Source organism: Dipodomys merriami, unplaced genomic scaffold (genome assembly GCF_024711535.1).
Source record: "Dipodomys merriami isolate MVZ:Mamm:240054 unplaced genomic scaffold, mDipMer1.0.p SCAF_613, whole genome shotgun sequence".
Taxonomy (NCBI): Eukaryota; Metazoa; Chordata; class Mammalia; order Rodentia; family Heteromyidae; genus Dipodomys; species Dipodomys merriami.
The window spans coordinates 443,757-462,045 of record NW_027206195.1 but is presented as its reverse complement, the minus strand read 5'-3'; the positions used below and the strand labels follow the sequence as shown (position 1 = coordinate 462,045).

Below are 18,289 nucleotides of genomic sequence, written 5' to 3'. Positions count from 1 at the left end.
GATAGCTCCTTCCTTCTCTGTTTCTCTGAAGAGCTTGAGGAGTATGGGTATTAGTTCTTGTTTAAAGGTCTTATAGAATTCTGCTGTGAATCCATCTGGTCCTGGGCTTTTTTTTGTTGGAAGACTTTTGATAGCTTCCTGTATCTCATTATAGGATATTGGCTTATTTAATTGGTTAACTTCTTCTTTGCTCAGTTTGGGCAACTTGTATTTCTCTAAAAATGCATCCATTTCTGCCCGATTTTCTTCCTTTAGAGAGTATAGCTTTTGAAAGTAGTCTGTTAGAATTGTTTGGATATCTTGGGTACGTGTGGTGATGTTTCCCGTGGCATCCCTAATCCTATTAATATGGGTTTCCTCTCTTCTTTTTTTAATTAATCTAGCCAATGGGCCATCAATTTTGTTTATTTTTTCAAAGAACCAGCTTTTTGTTTGGTTTATTTTGAAAACCTAGATTTTTATCTCCAATTAACCAGCAAAATGATAGAAGGAGATTTGTCTAAAGTGCTAGAGCACCTGCTTTGGGAGGGGCAGGTAGCTAAGCAAGAACATAAGACCCTGAGTTCAAGCCCCATTTCCAGCACACATAAAACAAAGTTGCATAGATACAAGCACCTCAAGCTACTGACAAGGGGGACTAGGAAGCAAGAGGTCTTCATGCTTGGTGTACCCTTTGTGATTGCTTTTCTTTGAAAAAAAAAAAAAAAGGTTTTTCAGTAGTGGAGTTTAAACAAGGATTCATACTTCATCTTTACATCTTTAACAATAAGCAAATATGGTTTTATGTTTTGTGTTTTTTATTTGTTGTTTTTGCTAGTACTGAGATTTGTACTTAGGCCCTTGAACTTCCTTGTCTGGTGTTCTACCTTTGAGCCATGTCTCCAGCCTGGTGTTTTTTTTTTGGAGGGGGTGTCAGATTTTCTTCACCTGAGAAGAGTTAGTTCCTTCCTGGTCTATCACTTAGTGGAAAATCATTTTGAGGGATTTAATCACTTTCTTGTTTATAAATATATACGTATGCATGCATACTTTTCCTTGTTTCTCATGTTTTTGTTGTTTATAATCAAGAATGTGAAGCTGGGTGCAAGTGGCTGAGGCCTACAATACTACCTACTCAGGAGGCTGAGATCTGAGGATCACAGTTCAAAGACCAGGCAGGAAAGGCCATGAAAGTCTGATCTCCAATTAACCACCAAAAAAGCTAGAAGCGGAGCTGTGGCTCAAGTGGTAGAGTGCTATCCTTGGGCAAAAATCTCAAGGACAGCATCAGACCCTGAGTTCAAGCTCCAGAACCAGCACCAAACAGCTGCTGTTTACTTATTGTTTATTTAATTTATTTTGTGCTTCTGGGGTTTTTCCAGGGCTATCCATGCAATCTGAGCTATATTCCCAGCCTTGTTTTACTTTTTGTTTTTTTGCCAGTCCTGGGCTTTGAACTCAGGGCCTAGGCACTGTCCCTGAACTTCTTTTGCTCAAGGCTAGCACTCTACCACTTGAGCCACAGCACCACTTCTGGCTGTTTGTTTTGTTTGTTTTGTTGTTGTTGTTTTTGTTAATCATGAGGCTTGAAAGTTGTCCCTCATCTTGTCAGCTCAAGGCTAGCACTCTACCACTTGAGCCACAGTGCCACTTCCAGTTTTCTGAGTGGTTCATTGGAGATAAGTGTCTCACAGACTTTCCTGCCCAGGCTGGCTTTGAACTGTGATCCTCAGATCTCAGCTTCTTGAGTAGCTGGGATTACAGGCGTGAGCCACCAGCACCCAGCTTTCTGGCTTTTTCTGTTTATGTGGTACTGAGGAATTGAACCCAGGGCTTCATGCATGCTAGGCAAGCACTCTACCACTAATCCATATTCCCAGCCCCCTGTTTTACTTTTAAAATAAGGAAGTTGAACTTCACCAGTAAGGATCCTTCTAGCTCTAGGATCAACCTGAGATGCTCTGATCTCAGATTTTGAAATAAAAAAAAAAAGAAACTCAATTCAGGTTGTCCACTGAACACTACAGTGTGCATGTGTGCCCTTAGCCATTGCTAGGAGCCGGTGTGTGGGCATTGTGTGCTTATCTCTGTATTCTTGCAACTCTAGAAGACTTTGCCTCATCCACCTGCCTGGTAGGTAGGCAGAGGAGCCCTCAGGACCGAGGTCTGTCCCCAATCAGCAGGGTTGCTGGGCTTGTCTGGGCCACACAGAAGAGAGGCTGTTTTGTGTTGTGGGGGTTGAATGGTGGCCTCTCTCCAAGAGCACATGCTCGCTGGTGTGGCTGATGCCACTTGCCTCCTGTGCAGCCTTCCAGAAAACACAAGGACATAGTTGTCCCAGGAGCTCACACGACAAGTCAGGAAAGGTAGCAGCCAAGCAGGCCATGCTGATGTGAGCTAGGTGAGACTCTTCTCAAAGTTTTTGCCTGAAAGGGGCCCTGGGTACCTGCCGCAGCAGAGCGCTCAGCTGAGCCTTCCTCATGGGACCGGGCCCAGGCGCCAGGGAGTTAGCCGTGTGCTCACTCACCTCACCTGTGGCCCAAATCTCAGGCCTAGGAACAGTGTCCTTCTTGGTACCAGGCTTGACAGGAATCTGGCACACACCCAGATCTGTGGTCAGCCTGGCCAGTCTCCTTGGGCAAAGCCAGTGCCCATGTCAGCCTCTGGCAAGAAGGTACTGGGAGAAGGCGATCAGCTGATCAGCTCTGAGTGTGTGGGAGGGTAGCTCTGAGCAGGCCTGCAGTGTTGTGTACTCTGTGTGTGCGTGTGATTTTCACAGACAGTGCTGTTGGGATGGGTCCCCAGACTACAGCATCATGCAGACCTGGCCTAGTCTCAGCAGACGCCTGTGTGGGGACCTTGGGGCTGGGCTGTGAGGAGGCAGCTTTTGCTTTCTGGAACTCCAGGGCAGGGTCTGCAGCGGGGCAGGGCAGTCTGAGGTAGACTTGGTCATCGTGAGCACATGGCCTGTCCAAGGTTCTCTTAGCTCCCTTCTTGTTCTTACTTCTTTTTTTATTTTGTGCTAGTACTGAGGGCTTGAACTCAGGGTCTAGGTGCTGTCCCTTAGCTTTTTCACTCAAGGCTGGTACTCTGGCACTTGAGAGCCATACTTCCCCTTCTGACTTTTTTGGAGGTTAATTGGAGAGAAGAGTCCCATGGACTTTCCTGCCCAGGCTGGCTTTGAACCATGATTCTCCGATCTCAGCCTCTTGAGAAGCTGGGATTACAGGCGTGAGCCCCCAGCACCTGACTCTCAGTGCCCTCTTTGGTTTCAGAATGTTCACTCTTCCTTTTTTCTCATTTCCTGTTTGTTTGTTTTTTTCCTCTTAGCTTCAGAGCTACTTTGCTGCATGTGAGGATGAGACCCCAGCCATCCGGAACCACGACAAGGTCCTCCAGCGCCTGTGTGAGCACCTAGACCACGCGCTGCTCTATGGGTAAGAGCAGGCTTCCCAGGGCTAGGCATGCCCAGGCGCGCGCAGCAAGCTACAATGCCCTCCAGAGAGGGTTCCCGGGCCTGCCTTGTCAGCCTTGATCTACCGAGTAGAGCACTAGGCAGACATGGGGATGAGAGAGGGGTGGTGTGCTGGTGTGTGGTTGTGGGACCTGTTAACCACAGCTTCCTGGGTCCCAGCACTGCTGCCCTGCCCTCACAGATTGCAAGACCTCTCCTCCGGCTACTGGGTGCTGGTAGTTCATTTCACCCGCAGAGAAGCCATCAAGCAGATTGAGGTGCTGCAGCACGTGGCCACCAACCTGGGGCGCAGTGAGTAGAACCAGAGACCCGCCACACCCTCCCTGTGGACAGGATGGCTTGGGATGCAGGTCCAGCTGGGGTCAGCTCCAGGAGGCTGACTGCCTGGTACGGTCCAATTGCAGTAAGGTTTCAAAGGCCAGTGCCTTCCACATGGCGTCTGTTCTCCCTGCAGAGGTCAGTATGTGGATGTGGCCATGATATGCAGGAGAACTGAATGGGGCTCCTTGGGATTCCAGCACAGGAGTCTGGATTCCTCCCTGAGCTAGGAGCCTTAGGCCTGTGGGATTGAGGCAGCATGCCCCTACATCCCTAACCCATCAGGTTGGCTATAGTAGTTCATTTCACGACGGTGTAGTAGTAATCCTAGCTACACGGGAGGCTGAGACCTGAGGATCATGGTTCAAAGCCAGCCCAGGCAGGAAAGTCTGTAAGACTCTTACCTCCAGTTAACCACCAAAAAGCTGGAAGTGGAGTTGTGGTTCAAGCGGTAGCATACCAGCCTAGAGCAGAAAAGCTAAATGACAATGCCTAGGCCCTGAGTTCAAGCCTCAGTATCAGCACACACACAAAAAATAGTCTTCCACCTGACCTCTCTCATCTGCCCTGGCCTACCACAGGTTAGGGCCTGAAAGCTGTTAGACTACCTGGTCCCACACTTGCTCACTCCTTTTTTTTTTTGGTCAGTTGTGGAGCTTGAACTCTGGGCCTGGGCACTGTCCCTCAGCTCTTCAGCTCAAGGCTAGTGCTCTACCACTGGAGCCACAGTGTTACTTCCAGTTTTCTGGTAGTTTATTGGAGATAAGAGTCTCATGGACTTTCCTGCCTGGGCTGGCTTTGAACTGTGATCCTCAGATCTCAGCCTCCTGCGTAGCTAGGATTACAGGTGTGAGCCACTATGAAGCCCGGCAATACACTTGCTCTTTCTTTTCCCTGCTTGCCAAAGGGGGAAAAAGTCATACCTGGCTAGACATCCTCACAGTCATTCCTGCTTCCATTCCCAGGCCGGGCCTGGCTGTACCTGGCTCTCAACGAGAACTCCTTGGAGAGCTACCTGCGGCTGTTCCAGGAGAACCTGGGTCTGTTACAGAAGTACTACGTCAGGTGAGTCGGGAACACTCCGCCTCCCCTGGCTTTAAGTTCCCTGAGCTCCTGTCACATGCAGACACCACAACTTGTGACAGCAGAGGCTCGTCTGGCATCGCATGCTGAGGACATGTCTGTGTGCCCTGGAGCCCTGCTGGCAGTGCAGCGGCTTCCTCCAGAGTACCCGGTCCCACTTAGGTGTTCTGCTTCTGCCTGATCTTCCACCCAGGCCTCAGATGACCAAACGCCCAACTTTTGCCTCACCCTTTGCCAGGGTTACTACAGGGACAGAGTATTTATAGAGCCCCTAAGAGCCTGACAAACCTTTTATCTCCGGAGACACAGGCCACCAAGGGCAGTGCATCTCCAAACCCAGGAGAATGCTGGAGAAAAGTGCTGGGGACACCCAGGTCAATCTGGGTGCTGTGCAGAGTGGGCTGTCACCAAGTTCCACACGTGTGCTTTTGCTGGTGAGGTTGAGCCAGCAGGTCACCAGACCCAGAAGCACCAGTGTCGCTCCTCATGTCTTGCAGGAATGCCCTCGTCTGCAGCCATGATCACCTGACACTCTTCCTGACCTTGGTGTCTGGACTGGAGTTCATTCGATTCGACCTGGATCTGGTGAGGCTCCAGCATTCTGGCTGCTGTGGGGGGCAAGGAAGGAGAGGAGGAGAAGAGGAGCACAGGGGCTTTCTTTTTGCCATTTGTCCAAAGCTGGTTGGATATGGCTGAGCTTGGCAGCGCCTGTTTGCTCAGGTGATAGAAGGCTTCAGGATTGGTGGCATTGAGCAGGGAACTTCCGGTCTCTCTTCCCGCCTGGGGGAAATTCACATTGCTTTAAATATCCTAGCCCAGAGGGTCTCACCTCTGTGCTTAGGACATGAATGTCTAAGAGAGACAGATTCATGTGGTGTTCTCTGGGGCTCTGGCACGTGTCGTCAGCTCCACACTTCCCCCACTAACATGCTCCTGGTCACCCTCCCTCGCCACCATGCACTGTGCAGTGGTGCCCACCTCACAGGGCAGGTGTCCCGGGTCCCCAGTGGATGCCTGAACCCACATATCACACTAAACCCTGGGCACACTATTTTCCTGAATGTACCTACTGTGGTAAAGTTTTCCCTATAAAGTAAGCGCCACAATTACTAATAGTAGCTGGGTGCCGGTGGCTCACACAAGTAATCCTAGCTATTTAAGAGGCGGAGATCTGAGGATCATGGTTCAAAGCCAGCCCGGGCAGTAAAGTCTATGAGACTCTTATCTCCAATTAACCGCCATAAAACCGGAAGTGTCGGTATGGCTCAAGTGGTAGAGAGCTCACCTTGAGCTGAAGAGCTCAGGGACAGCACCCGGGCCCAGAGTTCAAGCCCCACGACCGACCAAAAAAAAACAAAAACAAAAAGGGGCTGAGAAGGTGGCTTAGTGGTAGAGCGCTTGCCTTGCATGCAGAGGCCCTGGGTTCGATTCCTGACCACCACATAAGCAGAAAAAGCCAGAAGTGGTGCTGTGGCTCAAGTGGTAGAGCGCTAGCCTTGAGCTGAAGAGCTGAGGGACAGCGCCCAGGCCTAGTGTTCAGGGCCAATGACCCACAAAAAAAAAAAAAAAAAACGAATAGTAAGATAGGATGATTAAAAACAATAGCTATAATATACGTTATTTAAAATGTGAATTGAGCCACCAAAAAGGCAGATGACAGTAGAACTCTGGCTCAAGTGGTAGAGCATCAGACTTGAGTGAAAAAGCCAAAGGACAGTGCCTAGGCCCCGAGATCAAGCCCCAGGACCAGCACCAAAAACAAAACAAAACAAAACACCACAAAAGTGTTTTATTTCTGGAAGTTTCCATTTACTGTTGGACTCTGAGTAACCAAAACCACAAAACCTCAGACTTAGGACATGATAACCTAAAGCAGCTCGGAGCGCCTCCAGTGCCTCATGAGTGCCCAGGCTCCCGAGGGCCGGTGAGGCCGCGCACGTGACCCAGTCCCTCCCTGGTGGGAACTGAAAAAAATGACTATTATCAAAAGATCATAGCTGAGGGTGTCCTTGGGTTCTGACAGCCTTCCTTTTCTATGTCTTGGGGTCCTGGGATGGAGGCCAGGGCCTCGAGCAGGCCAGGCAAGTGTGTGGCCATGGTCCTTTCATCTGTCAGCCCCGAGCCTGTGGTTGTTAGGAGCCACAAACATTCCCCTTCCTCTACATCCTCTCTTTTAATTAATCCATTCCTCTCCCAGAGAGGACCCTGCTTCCTGGCTCCCCCGAGGCCTCCCACCCCATGGCCTTCTCGCACTCTCTCCCCAGGACGCCCCCTACTTAGACCTGGCCCCCTACATGCCTGATTACTATAAACCTCAGTACCTACTGGACTTCGAAGAGCGCCTTCCCAGCTCAGTCCACGGCTCAGACAGCCTCTCCCTCAACTCCTTCAACTCTGTCACTTCCACCAACCTAGAATGGGACGACAGCGCCATCGCCCCATCTAGTGAGGGTAAGTGCCCAGGGCAGAAAGGAGCAGAAAGGAGGCTGAGCGCCTCAAACAGACCCAGGAGCTCCGGAGCCCTGGCCAGCCATGCTGGGTGACTTCTGGACTCATTTTGGTCTGGAGGTGGGGATGTGCTGCTGAACAGAGCTGGCCATCCCAGCCCTTTATTTCCATAGACCTTACGGTGGCTGAAAAGGTTTCCAGCTGGGGACCGCTGGCTCACACCTATAATCCTAGCTACTCAGGTGAAGGCTGAGATCTGAGGTTTGTGGTGTGAAGCTAGCCCAGGCAGGAAAGTCTGAGAGACTTTTATCCCCAATTAACTACTCCCAAGAAAGCTAGAAGTGGGGATATGGCTCGTAGGTAGAATGCTAGTCTTGAGCAAAAAAAGCTCAGCAATAGCACCAAGTCCTGAGTCAAGCCCCAGGACTGGCGTTTAAAACAAAGGGAGGGATTTTCAGGCACAAAAAGCCTGAAAGCAGGAATTTCTGAATGTTCAGTACATTTCTGGAAACATGTCCAGGGACTGTTGTCTAGAAGAGTCAGGGTTAGTAGCAGCGTGCCCTGGAAACTTGCCCGACATCGAGGGACTGTTACCTGCTTTGGGGAGCACTTCCTACCGAGGTTCTGAGAGGGAGGAAGGAGGCTGAGCAAGTCCCTGAAAATAGACATGGAGAAGGTCAAGTCCTCCACCCAAGCTGGCTCCTCAGGACAGCTGACCTAGTACCACGGAGGCCAGGAAGACTCTAGGTCATTCTGTTGTCTCATTCCAGCTTTTTTCCCCCTCTGGTACTGGGCTTTGAACTCAGGGCTTCAGGCTTGCCAGACAAGCAATTTTTTACATGAGAGATGCTCTGTCTAGCAATTTATTAGAACACCGAGGGCTGGTAGCATAGCCTGGCTCAAGTAGTATAGCACAAGACACTGAGTTCAAAGCCCAGTACTGTTTTAAAAAAAAATGGAAAAGCCGGGTGCTGGTGGCTCGCACATGTAATCCCAGCTACTCAGGAGGCTGAGATCTGAGGATCGAGGTTCAAAGCCAGCCCGGGTAGGAAAGTCCATGAGACTCTTATCTCCAATAAAGCACTAGAAAACTGGAAGTGGCGTTGTTGCTCAAGGGGTAGAGCGCTTGCCTTGAGCTGAAGAGTGCACGGACAGCGCCCAGGCCCAGAGTTCAAGTCCCATGACCGGCCAAATTAAAAAAAAAAATGTGCTAGAGTGGTGGGGCAAGAGACTCACACCTGTTACCCCAGCTACACAGGAGGCTGAAATCTGAGGATTGCAGTGTGAGGCCAGACAGGGCAGACAAGTCTGAGAGACTCTTAACTCCAATTAACTATCAGAAGAAAGCCGGAGAAGTAGAGGTGTGGCTCAAGTGGTAGACTGTTAGCCTTGAGCAGGAAAGTTAAGCAAGAGCCTGAGGCCCTGAGTTCAAGCCTCAGTAGCAGCAACACACACACACACACACACACACACACACACACACACACACACACACACACACACACACACACACACACACACACACACACACACACACACACACACACACACACACACACACACACACACACACACACACACACACACACACACACACACACACACACACACACACACACACACGCTTATACAACATCGTATTTTCGCCCTGAGTTCAAGCCTCAGTAGCAACACACACACACACACACAAGCTTATACAACATCCTCTTTTCTCCCAAACTATGGTGTACATAAAGATGGCCACAGCCCCACTTCATGCCCTGAGAGGTATCAATCTGCTCAGTCCCTTGAGCTCACCTCCATCAGAGGATGTGAACAGATCTTCAGCCTCTGGGCTCCATGGAAAGGCCTAGCATCGAGACCTTACCTCTTCCCTCTTCCCTTACTTCTGCTTGTGCCATGAGTCATATGACCCATGAGTCACTTCAGACTTACTGTCCACAGAATGACATTGCTTATTGTACAACTAGATACCTCAGTCTCTTAGGCTGGCCCATCGGCTGCCAGAGAGTGCAGACACCAGGTCCACTAGTCTCAGCAGCTCAGAGGCGAGAGCAGGACTGCATAGCCTACGAGGCACAGAAGGAATGGAGGTCAGACGTGTTGGGGAGCAGAGCCCAGGCTTTCCTCTGCTGACCAAGTGCTGGATTTAGAGTGGCCTGGCCTCCAGAGGCTTTCCAGCTGGTCAGGAGCCCTGGGCAGCGTACAGCCAAGCAGCTAAGCACTCTGTCGTTTCCTGTGACATTGACATAGGACATATAGAAAGCTCTTTTCAGGTGGGAATGTGGCCTAGTGGTAGAGTGCTTGCCTAGCATGCATGAAGCCCTGGGTTCCATTCCTCAGTACACGTATGTAGAAAAAGCTTGAAGTGACGCTGTGGCTCAACTGGTACAGTGCTAGCCTTGAGCAAATGAAGCTCAGGGACAGTGCCCAGGCCCTGAGTTCAAGTCCCAAGACTGGCAAAAAAAAGACAGCAAGCAAGCTCTTTTCCTCATCTGCTTTCCTCCCCGATTTCCCACCATTGCCCTATCCTCCTTCCACTGCCCGTGTTTCTAATCCTCAGTTTTGTCCCTCGTTTTGTAGATTATGATTTTGGAGATGTGTTTCCAGCAGTGCCGTCTGTCCCCAGCACAGACTGGGAAGGTGGGATAGAGTCCGCTGTCTCCCTCTTCCTGTTCTGCATCATGCCCATGCCAAGCTCGCTGCATGTCTCAAAATCAGCTCCTCCTTATTATTTATAATCACGTCCACGGTCTGGTGTTCTCACAGATGGAATTCTGCAGCAAGGCCTTGCGCTGTAGGCAGCCCCTTTCCCAGGGCAGCGCTGCTGCCTTTGTGCAGGGCTCACAAAGCGACTGTGTTCAGGGGCCACCAGAGCTCCCTTCCTGATTCCAGTGCCTGCTAACCCCCACCAGAGGCACAGGGAGCTTGTTCTAGAAAAGTGATGGTCCAAACCTGAAGGCTGTAAGCTCCACAGGCTCAGCCAGACAAGCACCTAGGAGAAAGGTGTTCCTCTCAGGTGTTATTGAGAGATCCAGGTCTGCATCAGGGGGCTGCACTGGAAAGGTGAAAGACCCTATAAGGAGAGTCTCTTTTTTGAAGTTTTATAGCAAATTAAAATAAGTATCTGTCACATTTCCACCCTGTCTTTAGGCAGTGGCCATGCCTGGGGCATTTCTCTGTTGCTATAAACTTATGTGAAGCAGTTCCCCATGCTGAGGTCTTGATAAGGCAAATCTGGTTTTAAAGCCAGGCTCTGGTGACTCACGCCTGTAATCCTACCTACTCAGGAGGCTGAGACCTGAGGATCATGGTTCAAAGATTGCCCGGGCAGGAAATTCCCTGTGAGACTCTTATCTCTAATTAACCACTCAAAAACTAGAAGTGGTGCTATGGCTCAAGTGGCAAAGCTTTAGCCTTGAGCTGAAGAGCTGAGGGACAGCGCCCAGGCCCATGACTGACAAAACAAAAAAAATATCTGGGGATATTCCAGACTCCTTAAAAAGCTTCTGTCAGCCAGGTGCCCATGGCTCAGGCCTGTAATCTTAGGCATTCAGGAGACTGAGAACTGAGGATTATGGTTCGAAGTCAGCCAGTGCAAGAAAGTTCAGAAGACTCTTAACTTCTATTAACTAGCCAAAAAAAAAAAAAAAACCTGGGAAGTAGATCTGTGGCTTAAATGGTAGAATGCTAGCCTTGAGCACACAAGCTCAGAGATAATGCCCAGGTCCAAGTTTAAGCCCAGGACAGGCAACAAAAAAAAAAAAAAAAAAAGCTATCACCAGGCACTGGTGGTGGTTCATACCTATAACTCTAGCTACTCACCTAGCTACTCAGGAGGCTGAGGTCTGAGGATCACAGTTTAAAGCCAGCCTGGCAGGAAAATCCATAAGACTCTTTATATTCAATTAACCACCAAAAAGCCAGGAGTGGAAGTGTAGTTCAATTGGTAGAGTGCCATCTTTAAGTGGAAAAAGCTGAAGAATAGCGCCCAGTCCCTGAGTTCCAGCCCCAGTGCTAGCTCCTGACTGGGGACCCCCTTCCAGCCTCGGAGGGGTTGTCCTGAGCCAAGGAGCAGAGGGTCCTTGCATTATTAGGGCATGATCTCTGAGCAGTGAGTGACAGACCATCTTTCCCAAGTAATGAGACTATGAAAGTCCCTGACTCTGAGAGAAATAAGATGGAGCACTGGGGGAGGCAGGTTGTGCCAGCTGCCCAAGAGAGCAGCGTGGCGGGGCTCCTTGTCTCAGCTCCATTAGCTTGAAGCCCAGAATTCCATCATGACATCACTTACCCTTGGGCCTCCTGCTGCACACACGGTGGACGTGGGTTCTCCCTGTGATTCTAACTACTAACCCCTCCTTGATGAGCCTGGAGGGCGGGGCCTGGCCTCCTCGAAGCCTCAGAACTAACAGCCACATTGCAATGCTTGCTTACATTGGGCCCCTGAGCAGGGGGAGCATTTTCTCGGCCACGATCTCCTGCTTTCCTGAGTTCTTCAACACCAGCCAAACTCAGCCAAACTCAGCTGGGGCTGCCTTATCTTATCCTGGCTCTGAAAAAAAGCAGGACTTGGGGGCAGCTCTAGACTGGGATCCTGGTGGAGGGGGAGGGCCCTACCATGGTCTTTTGGCTCCTCTGAAGAACTGTAGCCATCACCACCTCAATACCCCCACTCCTGGGTCTACACGCTGCCTCAGGACCCCTCCCATGAAGTGAGCTTCCATGACGCTCCTACAGGCCGCACTCCGTGGAGCCGAAGGGCATGGTTTACTGCCCCTGAGAACTAGGCCCAAGTCCTAATAAATAGGAAGGACCTCATAGGTCACTTGTGTTTTCCTGGCAGGGCTGTAATTACCTGATTACTTTTAGCTCCGCCCCTTAGCGCCTTCTAGCAGAAGTAACTTTTTTAATGAGTGGTATGCTGCACCAGCTGGCAGCTGCCAGTGGTTTCCAGGTCCACCGAGAAGTTGACAGCAGGTTGGCCCCTTGCAAGGGACTGGGCAGCAAATAATGGGCATATAGGGCAAATGGAGCACAAGCAGCCTGTCCACAGGCCATCTACCAGTCAGTGATCGTGTGCTTGTCACTGGTGTTCCTTGTCTGGAAGCTTCCAGTGATCTGGGATGGAGGAAGGGTGAGGGGGGGCCAGGGAGACCAGCCCCTCTCTGGAAGGGCAGCATCAGCCCCCAGCTCTTGCCAGGGAGAGCCATGGGTGCGCTTGTGACCAAGCCCGGCTTAAGAAATCCAATTTTCAGAAGCAGTGCTGTGGCTCAATTGGTAGAATACTAGCCTTGAGCAAAAGGAGCTCAGAGACAGCAAAAAAAAAAAAGAATGAAATCCAGTTCTGAACACCACCCTTACAGGCGCTCCTGATCCTGCCCCTTTAGGAGGGCTGTGGGGAGGGAGGGGCCACAGGGGTTTGTGAGGACAGCCCTCACACCCCTCTTCTCTCAGCTCACCCTCATGGCCCCGTCTGCCTCTCCTGGTGCCTACTCTGTGCTGAGTCCTTCCTGGCCCTGTTCTCCCCTCCTCCTGGCGCTTGCCTCAGTCTCTGCTCCCCATTTCCTCTGTTCTTTTCACTTCGTGTTCCCTGTGCTCAGGGGCCCTCCAAAGGCCCAGGGAGTGGGGCTGAGGGGCTGCTGGGGGTCTGCCATCTGACGGGCTCTAGGGATAGCCTAGAGCCTAGCTATTCTTGGGGTCTCCCAGATCCCAAGCTCACCTTACCTGGGGGTGGAGGCGGGAGGCGGAAGGATCCACCCTGGATCCTGCAGCATGAACTTGGCCAAACTGTGCAGTTGAAGATAACCCAGGACCAGGCTCCTAAAGCACAGATCTATCCCGCTGTGTTCCATCTTCGGCTCTGGAAGCAGGGCTGCCCTGGTCAGACTTCCTGGGGAGGAGCTCCCCTGCCTCCCCTGAAACAAGGCATCTTCTAGGGCCCAGATGGTGATTGACTGGCAGTGTCCTTCCTCCTTGTCCTCCTAGATGGCGACGTGACAGACACCGTCAGCGGGCCCCGCTCCACCGCCTCAGACGTGACCAGCAGTAAGGCCTCCACCAAGAGCCCCACCCAGCGCCACAACCCCTTCAACGAGGAACAGGCGGAGACTGTGTCCTCCCCAGACACCACTCCCGTGCACACTGTCTGCCAGGAACAGGGGGAGGCCCCGGCCCTGGACCTGCCGGACGCCTGCACGGAGCTGGAGGTCATCAGGTCAGCCGGGAGAGGGTGGAAGGATGGTATCCGCCCATCTCTGCTGGCCTGGTGGTGTAGTCCGGGGTAGATCAGGCCTGCCTGGAGGGCAGTGGAGCTCTTTGGGGAGAGGAGAGTAAGGAGTCGCCTGTCTCAGCCCTGAGGCAGTTCTCTGATCCAGACCAGCAGGGAGTGCTGGTCCTCTGTGAGCCGGTGCCATTGGGTGCCACATGGCCAGTTCCTTGAGAACCTTCTTCCAGAAGGACCCATGTTCTCTCGTGCCTCACACAGACATGGCAAAGCAGGGAACGGCTCAGGTTGATTTTTTTTTTTTTGTCAGTCATGGGGCTTGAACTTGGCCTGAGCGCTGTCCCTCAGCTCTTCAGCTCAAGGCGAGTGCTCTACCACTTGAGCCACAGCGCCACTTCTGGTTTTCTGGTGGTTTATTGGAGATAAGAGTTTCACAGACTTTCCTGCCCGGGCTGCCTTTGAACCGGGATCCTCAGATCTCAGCCTCCTGAGTAGCTAGGATTACATGCGTGAGCCACCAGCGCCCAGCCTCAGGTTGATTTTTATGAGGCGCCATCCCTGTTGGGAGGCAGGTGGACAGGCAGTGGCTGTTTCTGGCACTGGATTGAGCCTGAGCCCAGGAGCCATTTTGTGTGGTCCACCCAAGAGCAGAAAACTCTCTGCCCAGAATCTTCCCTCGGGAGTTCTTGGATGTCAGTGCACAATTTCTGAGATTCGCGCCAGGTCTAGCTCAGCACAGGGACACAGATGGGTGGGAGCAGGTGAATGAAGTTGTGGATTTTGGCTAGAGTCTTCTCAGCTCCTTGACCCTGCTTTTGGAACTCTCCACACCAGCTGACAGGAGAAGCCTGTGTGCCCTGTCATATTTGCTGGCCCTGGGCAGGTGCCCAGCTCCCCAGGTCCGGACCCCAATTAAAGAATAAAATGGTTCTAATGGTTCCTCATCTAGAGTAGGGACAGGACATTGAGCCCCAAAACTTGGAGTGCATTTCTGTGTATTTTCCCATGAGACTCAGTACCCTGAGAGGAGGGCTGCACAGAGCTGGTTGTTGGTCAATCAACCATGGTGGCCTGCTTTTGTTTCTTAGACAGACAGCTTAGCTCAGGTTTTTGTTTTTGAGACAGGATCTCACTATTTAGCCCAGGCTGGACTTGAATTCATGATCTTCTCACCTTAGCCACCCAAGTGCTTAGATACTGCGTATCACCATGCCCAGCTTCTGAGTTGTTTTGGTGCCAGTCTTGGAGATTGAACTCAGGGTCTGGGCACTGTCCCTGAGCTCTTTTGCTCAAGGCTAACACTACCACTTGAGCCACAGCACCACTTCCAACTTTTTTTCACAGTTAATAGGAGGTAAGAGTCTCACAGACTTTCCTGCTCAGGCTGGCTTTGAACTATAGTCTTCATATCTCAGCCTTCTGAGTAGCTAAGGATTACAGGTGTGAGCCCCGGCACCCAGCTGTAGCCGAGTTTTATCAGCTGGAATTAGTGGGATGTGATTAGGACCTGTGCGTTCTCAGCCAGCCTGATCCCCCTTGTCCTGGGATCTCGGGTGTTAATGCCCCCTTCTGTCACTGCCATCTCAGGGTTACCAAGAAGAAGAAAGCTGGCAAGAAGAAGAAGCCCAGGTCAGATGAAGAAGCAAGTCCGCTACACCCAGCCTCCAGCCAGCAGAAGTGTGCCAGGCATGGGGACAGTGACAGCCTTGTCAGCAGCCCAGGCCTTGGCCGGGACTCCCCAGACACCACCCTGACCTCCCCGCAGGAGGAGGGAGTGGGGCCTAGCAGCACGGCCGAGAGCAATGAGCACTCAGAGCTCGGCCACATGGACTTGCTCATCCCCGAGATGAAGGACACCTCCATGGAGCGCCTGGGACAGCCCCTGAGCAAGGTCATTGACCAGCTCCACGGCCAGCTGGACCCCAGCACCTGGCGCTCCTACGCAGAGCTCCCAGACCAGTCCTTTCGGACCCGCTCTCCCGGGGAGACCCCGGAGAAGGCAGCATTTGGCGACCTTAGTGAGGGGCTTCCAGCCCCCATGGACTTCTACCGCTTTACCCTCGAGAGTCCAAGTGCTGTTACATCAGGTGGCAGCGACCATGACACTGCAGGGCCTGGCCAACCGCTGCATGTTCCTGGTAGCCCTGCGATTGCTAGCCAAGAAGAAGGAGGAGGAGGAGGAGGAACAGAGGGACAGGCACAAACGGAAGCTCAGCCAGAACCCCAGGAACTGGACACCCAGTCACCCCTAACCAGCGAGGAGCCTGTGCTCCAGCCAGTGTCAGGGACCCAAGAGGCTCTTTGCCAGCTCAAGCGAGACCAGCCCAGCCCGTGTCTGAGCAGCGCTGAGGACTCTGGGGTGGACGAGGGCCAAGGGAGCCCTTCTGAGATGATGCATTCCTCAGAGTTCAGGTGAATACTGTCCTCTGCCACTGGCACCAAGCTAGGCTGTGTGTGTGAGTGTGTGTGTGATGCTGGGACTTGAATTCAGAGCCTGGGGACTGTCCTTTAATGTTTTTCTGTTGGTCGTGGGGCTTGAACTCTGGGCCTGGGCACTGTCCCTCAGCTCTTCAGCTCAAAGCTAGCACTCTGCCACTTGAGCCACAGCGCCACTTCCAGCTTTTTCTCTTTAGGTGAAGCTGAGGAATCAAACCCAGGGCCTCATGCATGCGAGGCAAGCACTCTACCACTGAGACACCTTCCTAGCCCTGTTTGTTTTTTTTTGTTGGTCGTGGGGCTTGAACTCTGGGCCTGGGCGGGTGCTGTCCCTGAGCCTCTTCAGCTCAAGGCAAACGCTCTACCACTTGAGCCACAACACCACTTCTGGTTTTCTGGTGCTTAATTGGAGATGAGTCTCACAGACTTTCCTGCTTGCGCTGGCTTTGAACGGCAATCCTCAGATCTCAGCCTCCTAAGTAGCTAGGATTATAGGCATGGGTTACTGGCCTCTGCTCACAGGTTCTTGAAGTAGAAGACTGGGCCCTCTGACCTCCCAGCAATGAGGCACAGCTGGCGGATGACCTGGCTTGGAGGGGGAGGTGGAAAGACATGTGGCCCCAGCCCAGCCTGATCTCCTATCCTCCCATGCCTGTCCCTCTCACAGAGTTGACAACAATCACTTACTCCTGCTGATGATCCATGTGTTTCGAGAAAATGAAGAGCAACTGTACAAAGTGAGTGCCAGGAACTCCTGCAAGAGACACGGCAAGGCCAGGCAGGGTGGGCCCGGCCTTGCGCAGCGGGGCATGCCAGGCCTGACTTCTGCTTGCTTTGGGCTCTCAGATGATCCGGATGAGCACGGGCCACATGGAGGGCAACCTGCAGCTGCTGTACGTGTTGCTCACAGACTGCTACGTCTACCTGCTCCGGAAAGGTGCCTGCCACCCCAGGCCAAGAGCAGGTTGAGGTTGAGAGTCCCATTCCCCCTCTCCCCTGCTAGCTGAGCCTGGGGACCTGGCTCCTGTGGGTATTTTCTGTCATGCTGCCACCCTGTCATCTGATTACAGGACAAAATGGGTCCTCTCTGCTTAGAAAATGGGGCCGGGGAGGGAAGCCAGCAAGGTAATAGGCATTGGGGTCTCCTCTCTCAGGGGCCACAGAGAAGCCATACCTGGTGGAAGAGGCCGTTTCTTACAATGAACTTGACTATGTGTCGGTGAGTGCGGGCTCCGCAGTTAGGGGTACCCGCTGTAGTACAGGGGTACCACCCACCCCCTTGCTACAGAGCAAGGCACATCCCAGGGCTGGGTATCCACAGGATTCAGTTCCTGGACGTGTGCTGGGTGCAAGAGCCAAGTGTGAGGTTGCCTCTCCTTGCACCAGATTTCCAACCACCCGCCCCTACCTCGTGCTGGGCCCCAGGCCTCGGGGGACCTCACCCCATGGTGTGCTCTCCAACCTCCCTGGTCCTAGCCAGCATTCGGTCTGGCCATGACGCCCCTTCTGCCAAGCAGTGGCCAAGCCCTGTATGGTTTCCTCCAGGTCGGTCTCGACCAGCAGACGGTGAGGCTGGTGTGCACCAACCGCAGGAAGCAGTTTCTGCTGGACACAGCTGATGTGGCCCTGGCTGAGTGAGTGTCAGTCTCGCCCCTCAGCAGCATCCGCTTTGGTGGGGCTGGGGGTGGAAGGTGTAAAATGGGAGACCCGCAGTGGACAGCACACATCTCTCTAGAGTCAGCAGTCCGGCCAGAGATGCTGGGGAGGGGACAGTCACCCATGGACTGACTCACATTTGTCTCAGTGACCTAAGCCCCTGCTGACCTACAGAGAGGAAGGAACAGTATGAGGGCACACGGGGCCTGCTGTGCCAGGCACTACCTCAGATGCTGTGCGAGATCACAGCATCATGTGTCCATGGGATCCCACTGACCATTACCTATACCATCTGAGCATTGAGCGCCATCTCCAGCTAAGCCCCTCCCCCTGGCTCTGCGCCCCATCTCCCGGGGCACAGGGCTTATCCTCGGGCCTCTGACAGCAACCCCCATCCCTGGCACAGGTTCTTCTTGGCTTCTCTGAAGTCGGCCATGATCAAAGGCTGCCGGGAACCACCCTACCCCAGCATCCTGACTGATGCCACCATGGAAAAGCTGGCACTGGCTAAATTTGTGGCCCAGGAATCCAAGTGTGAGGTGGGCAGGCAGCGGAGGAGGCAGCTGGGAAGCAGTCTGTGAAGAGCTGGGGTGGGCAGCCTTGGTTGATGCCTGGGTGATGCACAAGGTGTCTAGCCTGGGCCTGTCCCCCTGCCTCCCGGCTGTGTC

The 18,289-nt window shown here is 52.6% G+C and overlaps 1 protein-coding gene across 2 annotated transcripts in view; it reads left to right on the top strand.

The window, feature by feature from the left end:
• The window catches only part of LOC138814819 (pleckstrin homology domain-containing family M member 2), a 41,415-nt gene that overhangs the window by 19,512 nt on the left and 3,614 nt on the right, over positions 1-18,289 (top strand). The window contains exons 2-14 of one of the 2 annotated variants that reach the window (XM_070003897.1): positions 3,310-3,416; positions 3,636-3,745; positions 4,738-4,837; positions 5,353-5,440; positions 7,120-7,306; positions 9,887-9,946; positions 13,292-13,520; positions 15,117-15,941; positions 16,633-16,702; positions 16,812-16,902; positions 17,120-17,184; positions 17,511-17,599; positions 18,028-18,160. In XM_070003897.1, coding sequence (XP_069859998.1) covers positions 3,310-3,416; positions 3,636-3,745; positions 4,738-4,837; positions 5,353-5,440; positions 7,120-7,306; positions 9,887-9,946; positions 13,292-13,520; positions 15,117-15,941; positions 16,633-16,702; positions 16,812-16,902; positions 17,120-17,184; positions 17,511-17,599; positions 18,028-18,160 — 2,154 coding nt within the window. The remainder of the gene's footprint in view (positions 1-3,309; positions 3,417-3,635; positions 3,746-4,737; positions 4,838-5,352; positions 5,441-7,119; positions 7,307-9,886; positions 9,947-13,291; positions 13,521-15,116; positions 15,942-16,632; positions 16,703-16,811; positions 16,903-17,119; positions 17,185-17,510; positions 17,600-18,027; positions 18,161-18,289) is intronic. The other variant, XM_070003898.1, reaches the window with a different exon arrangement.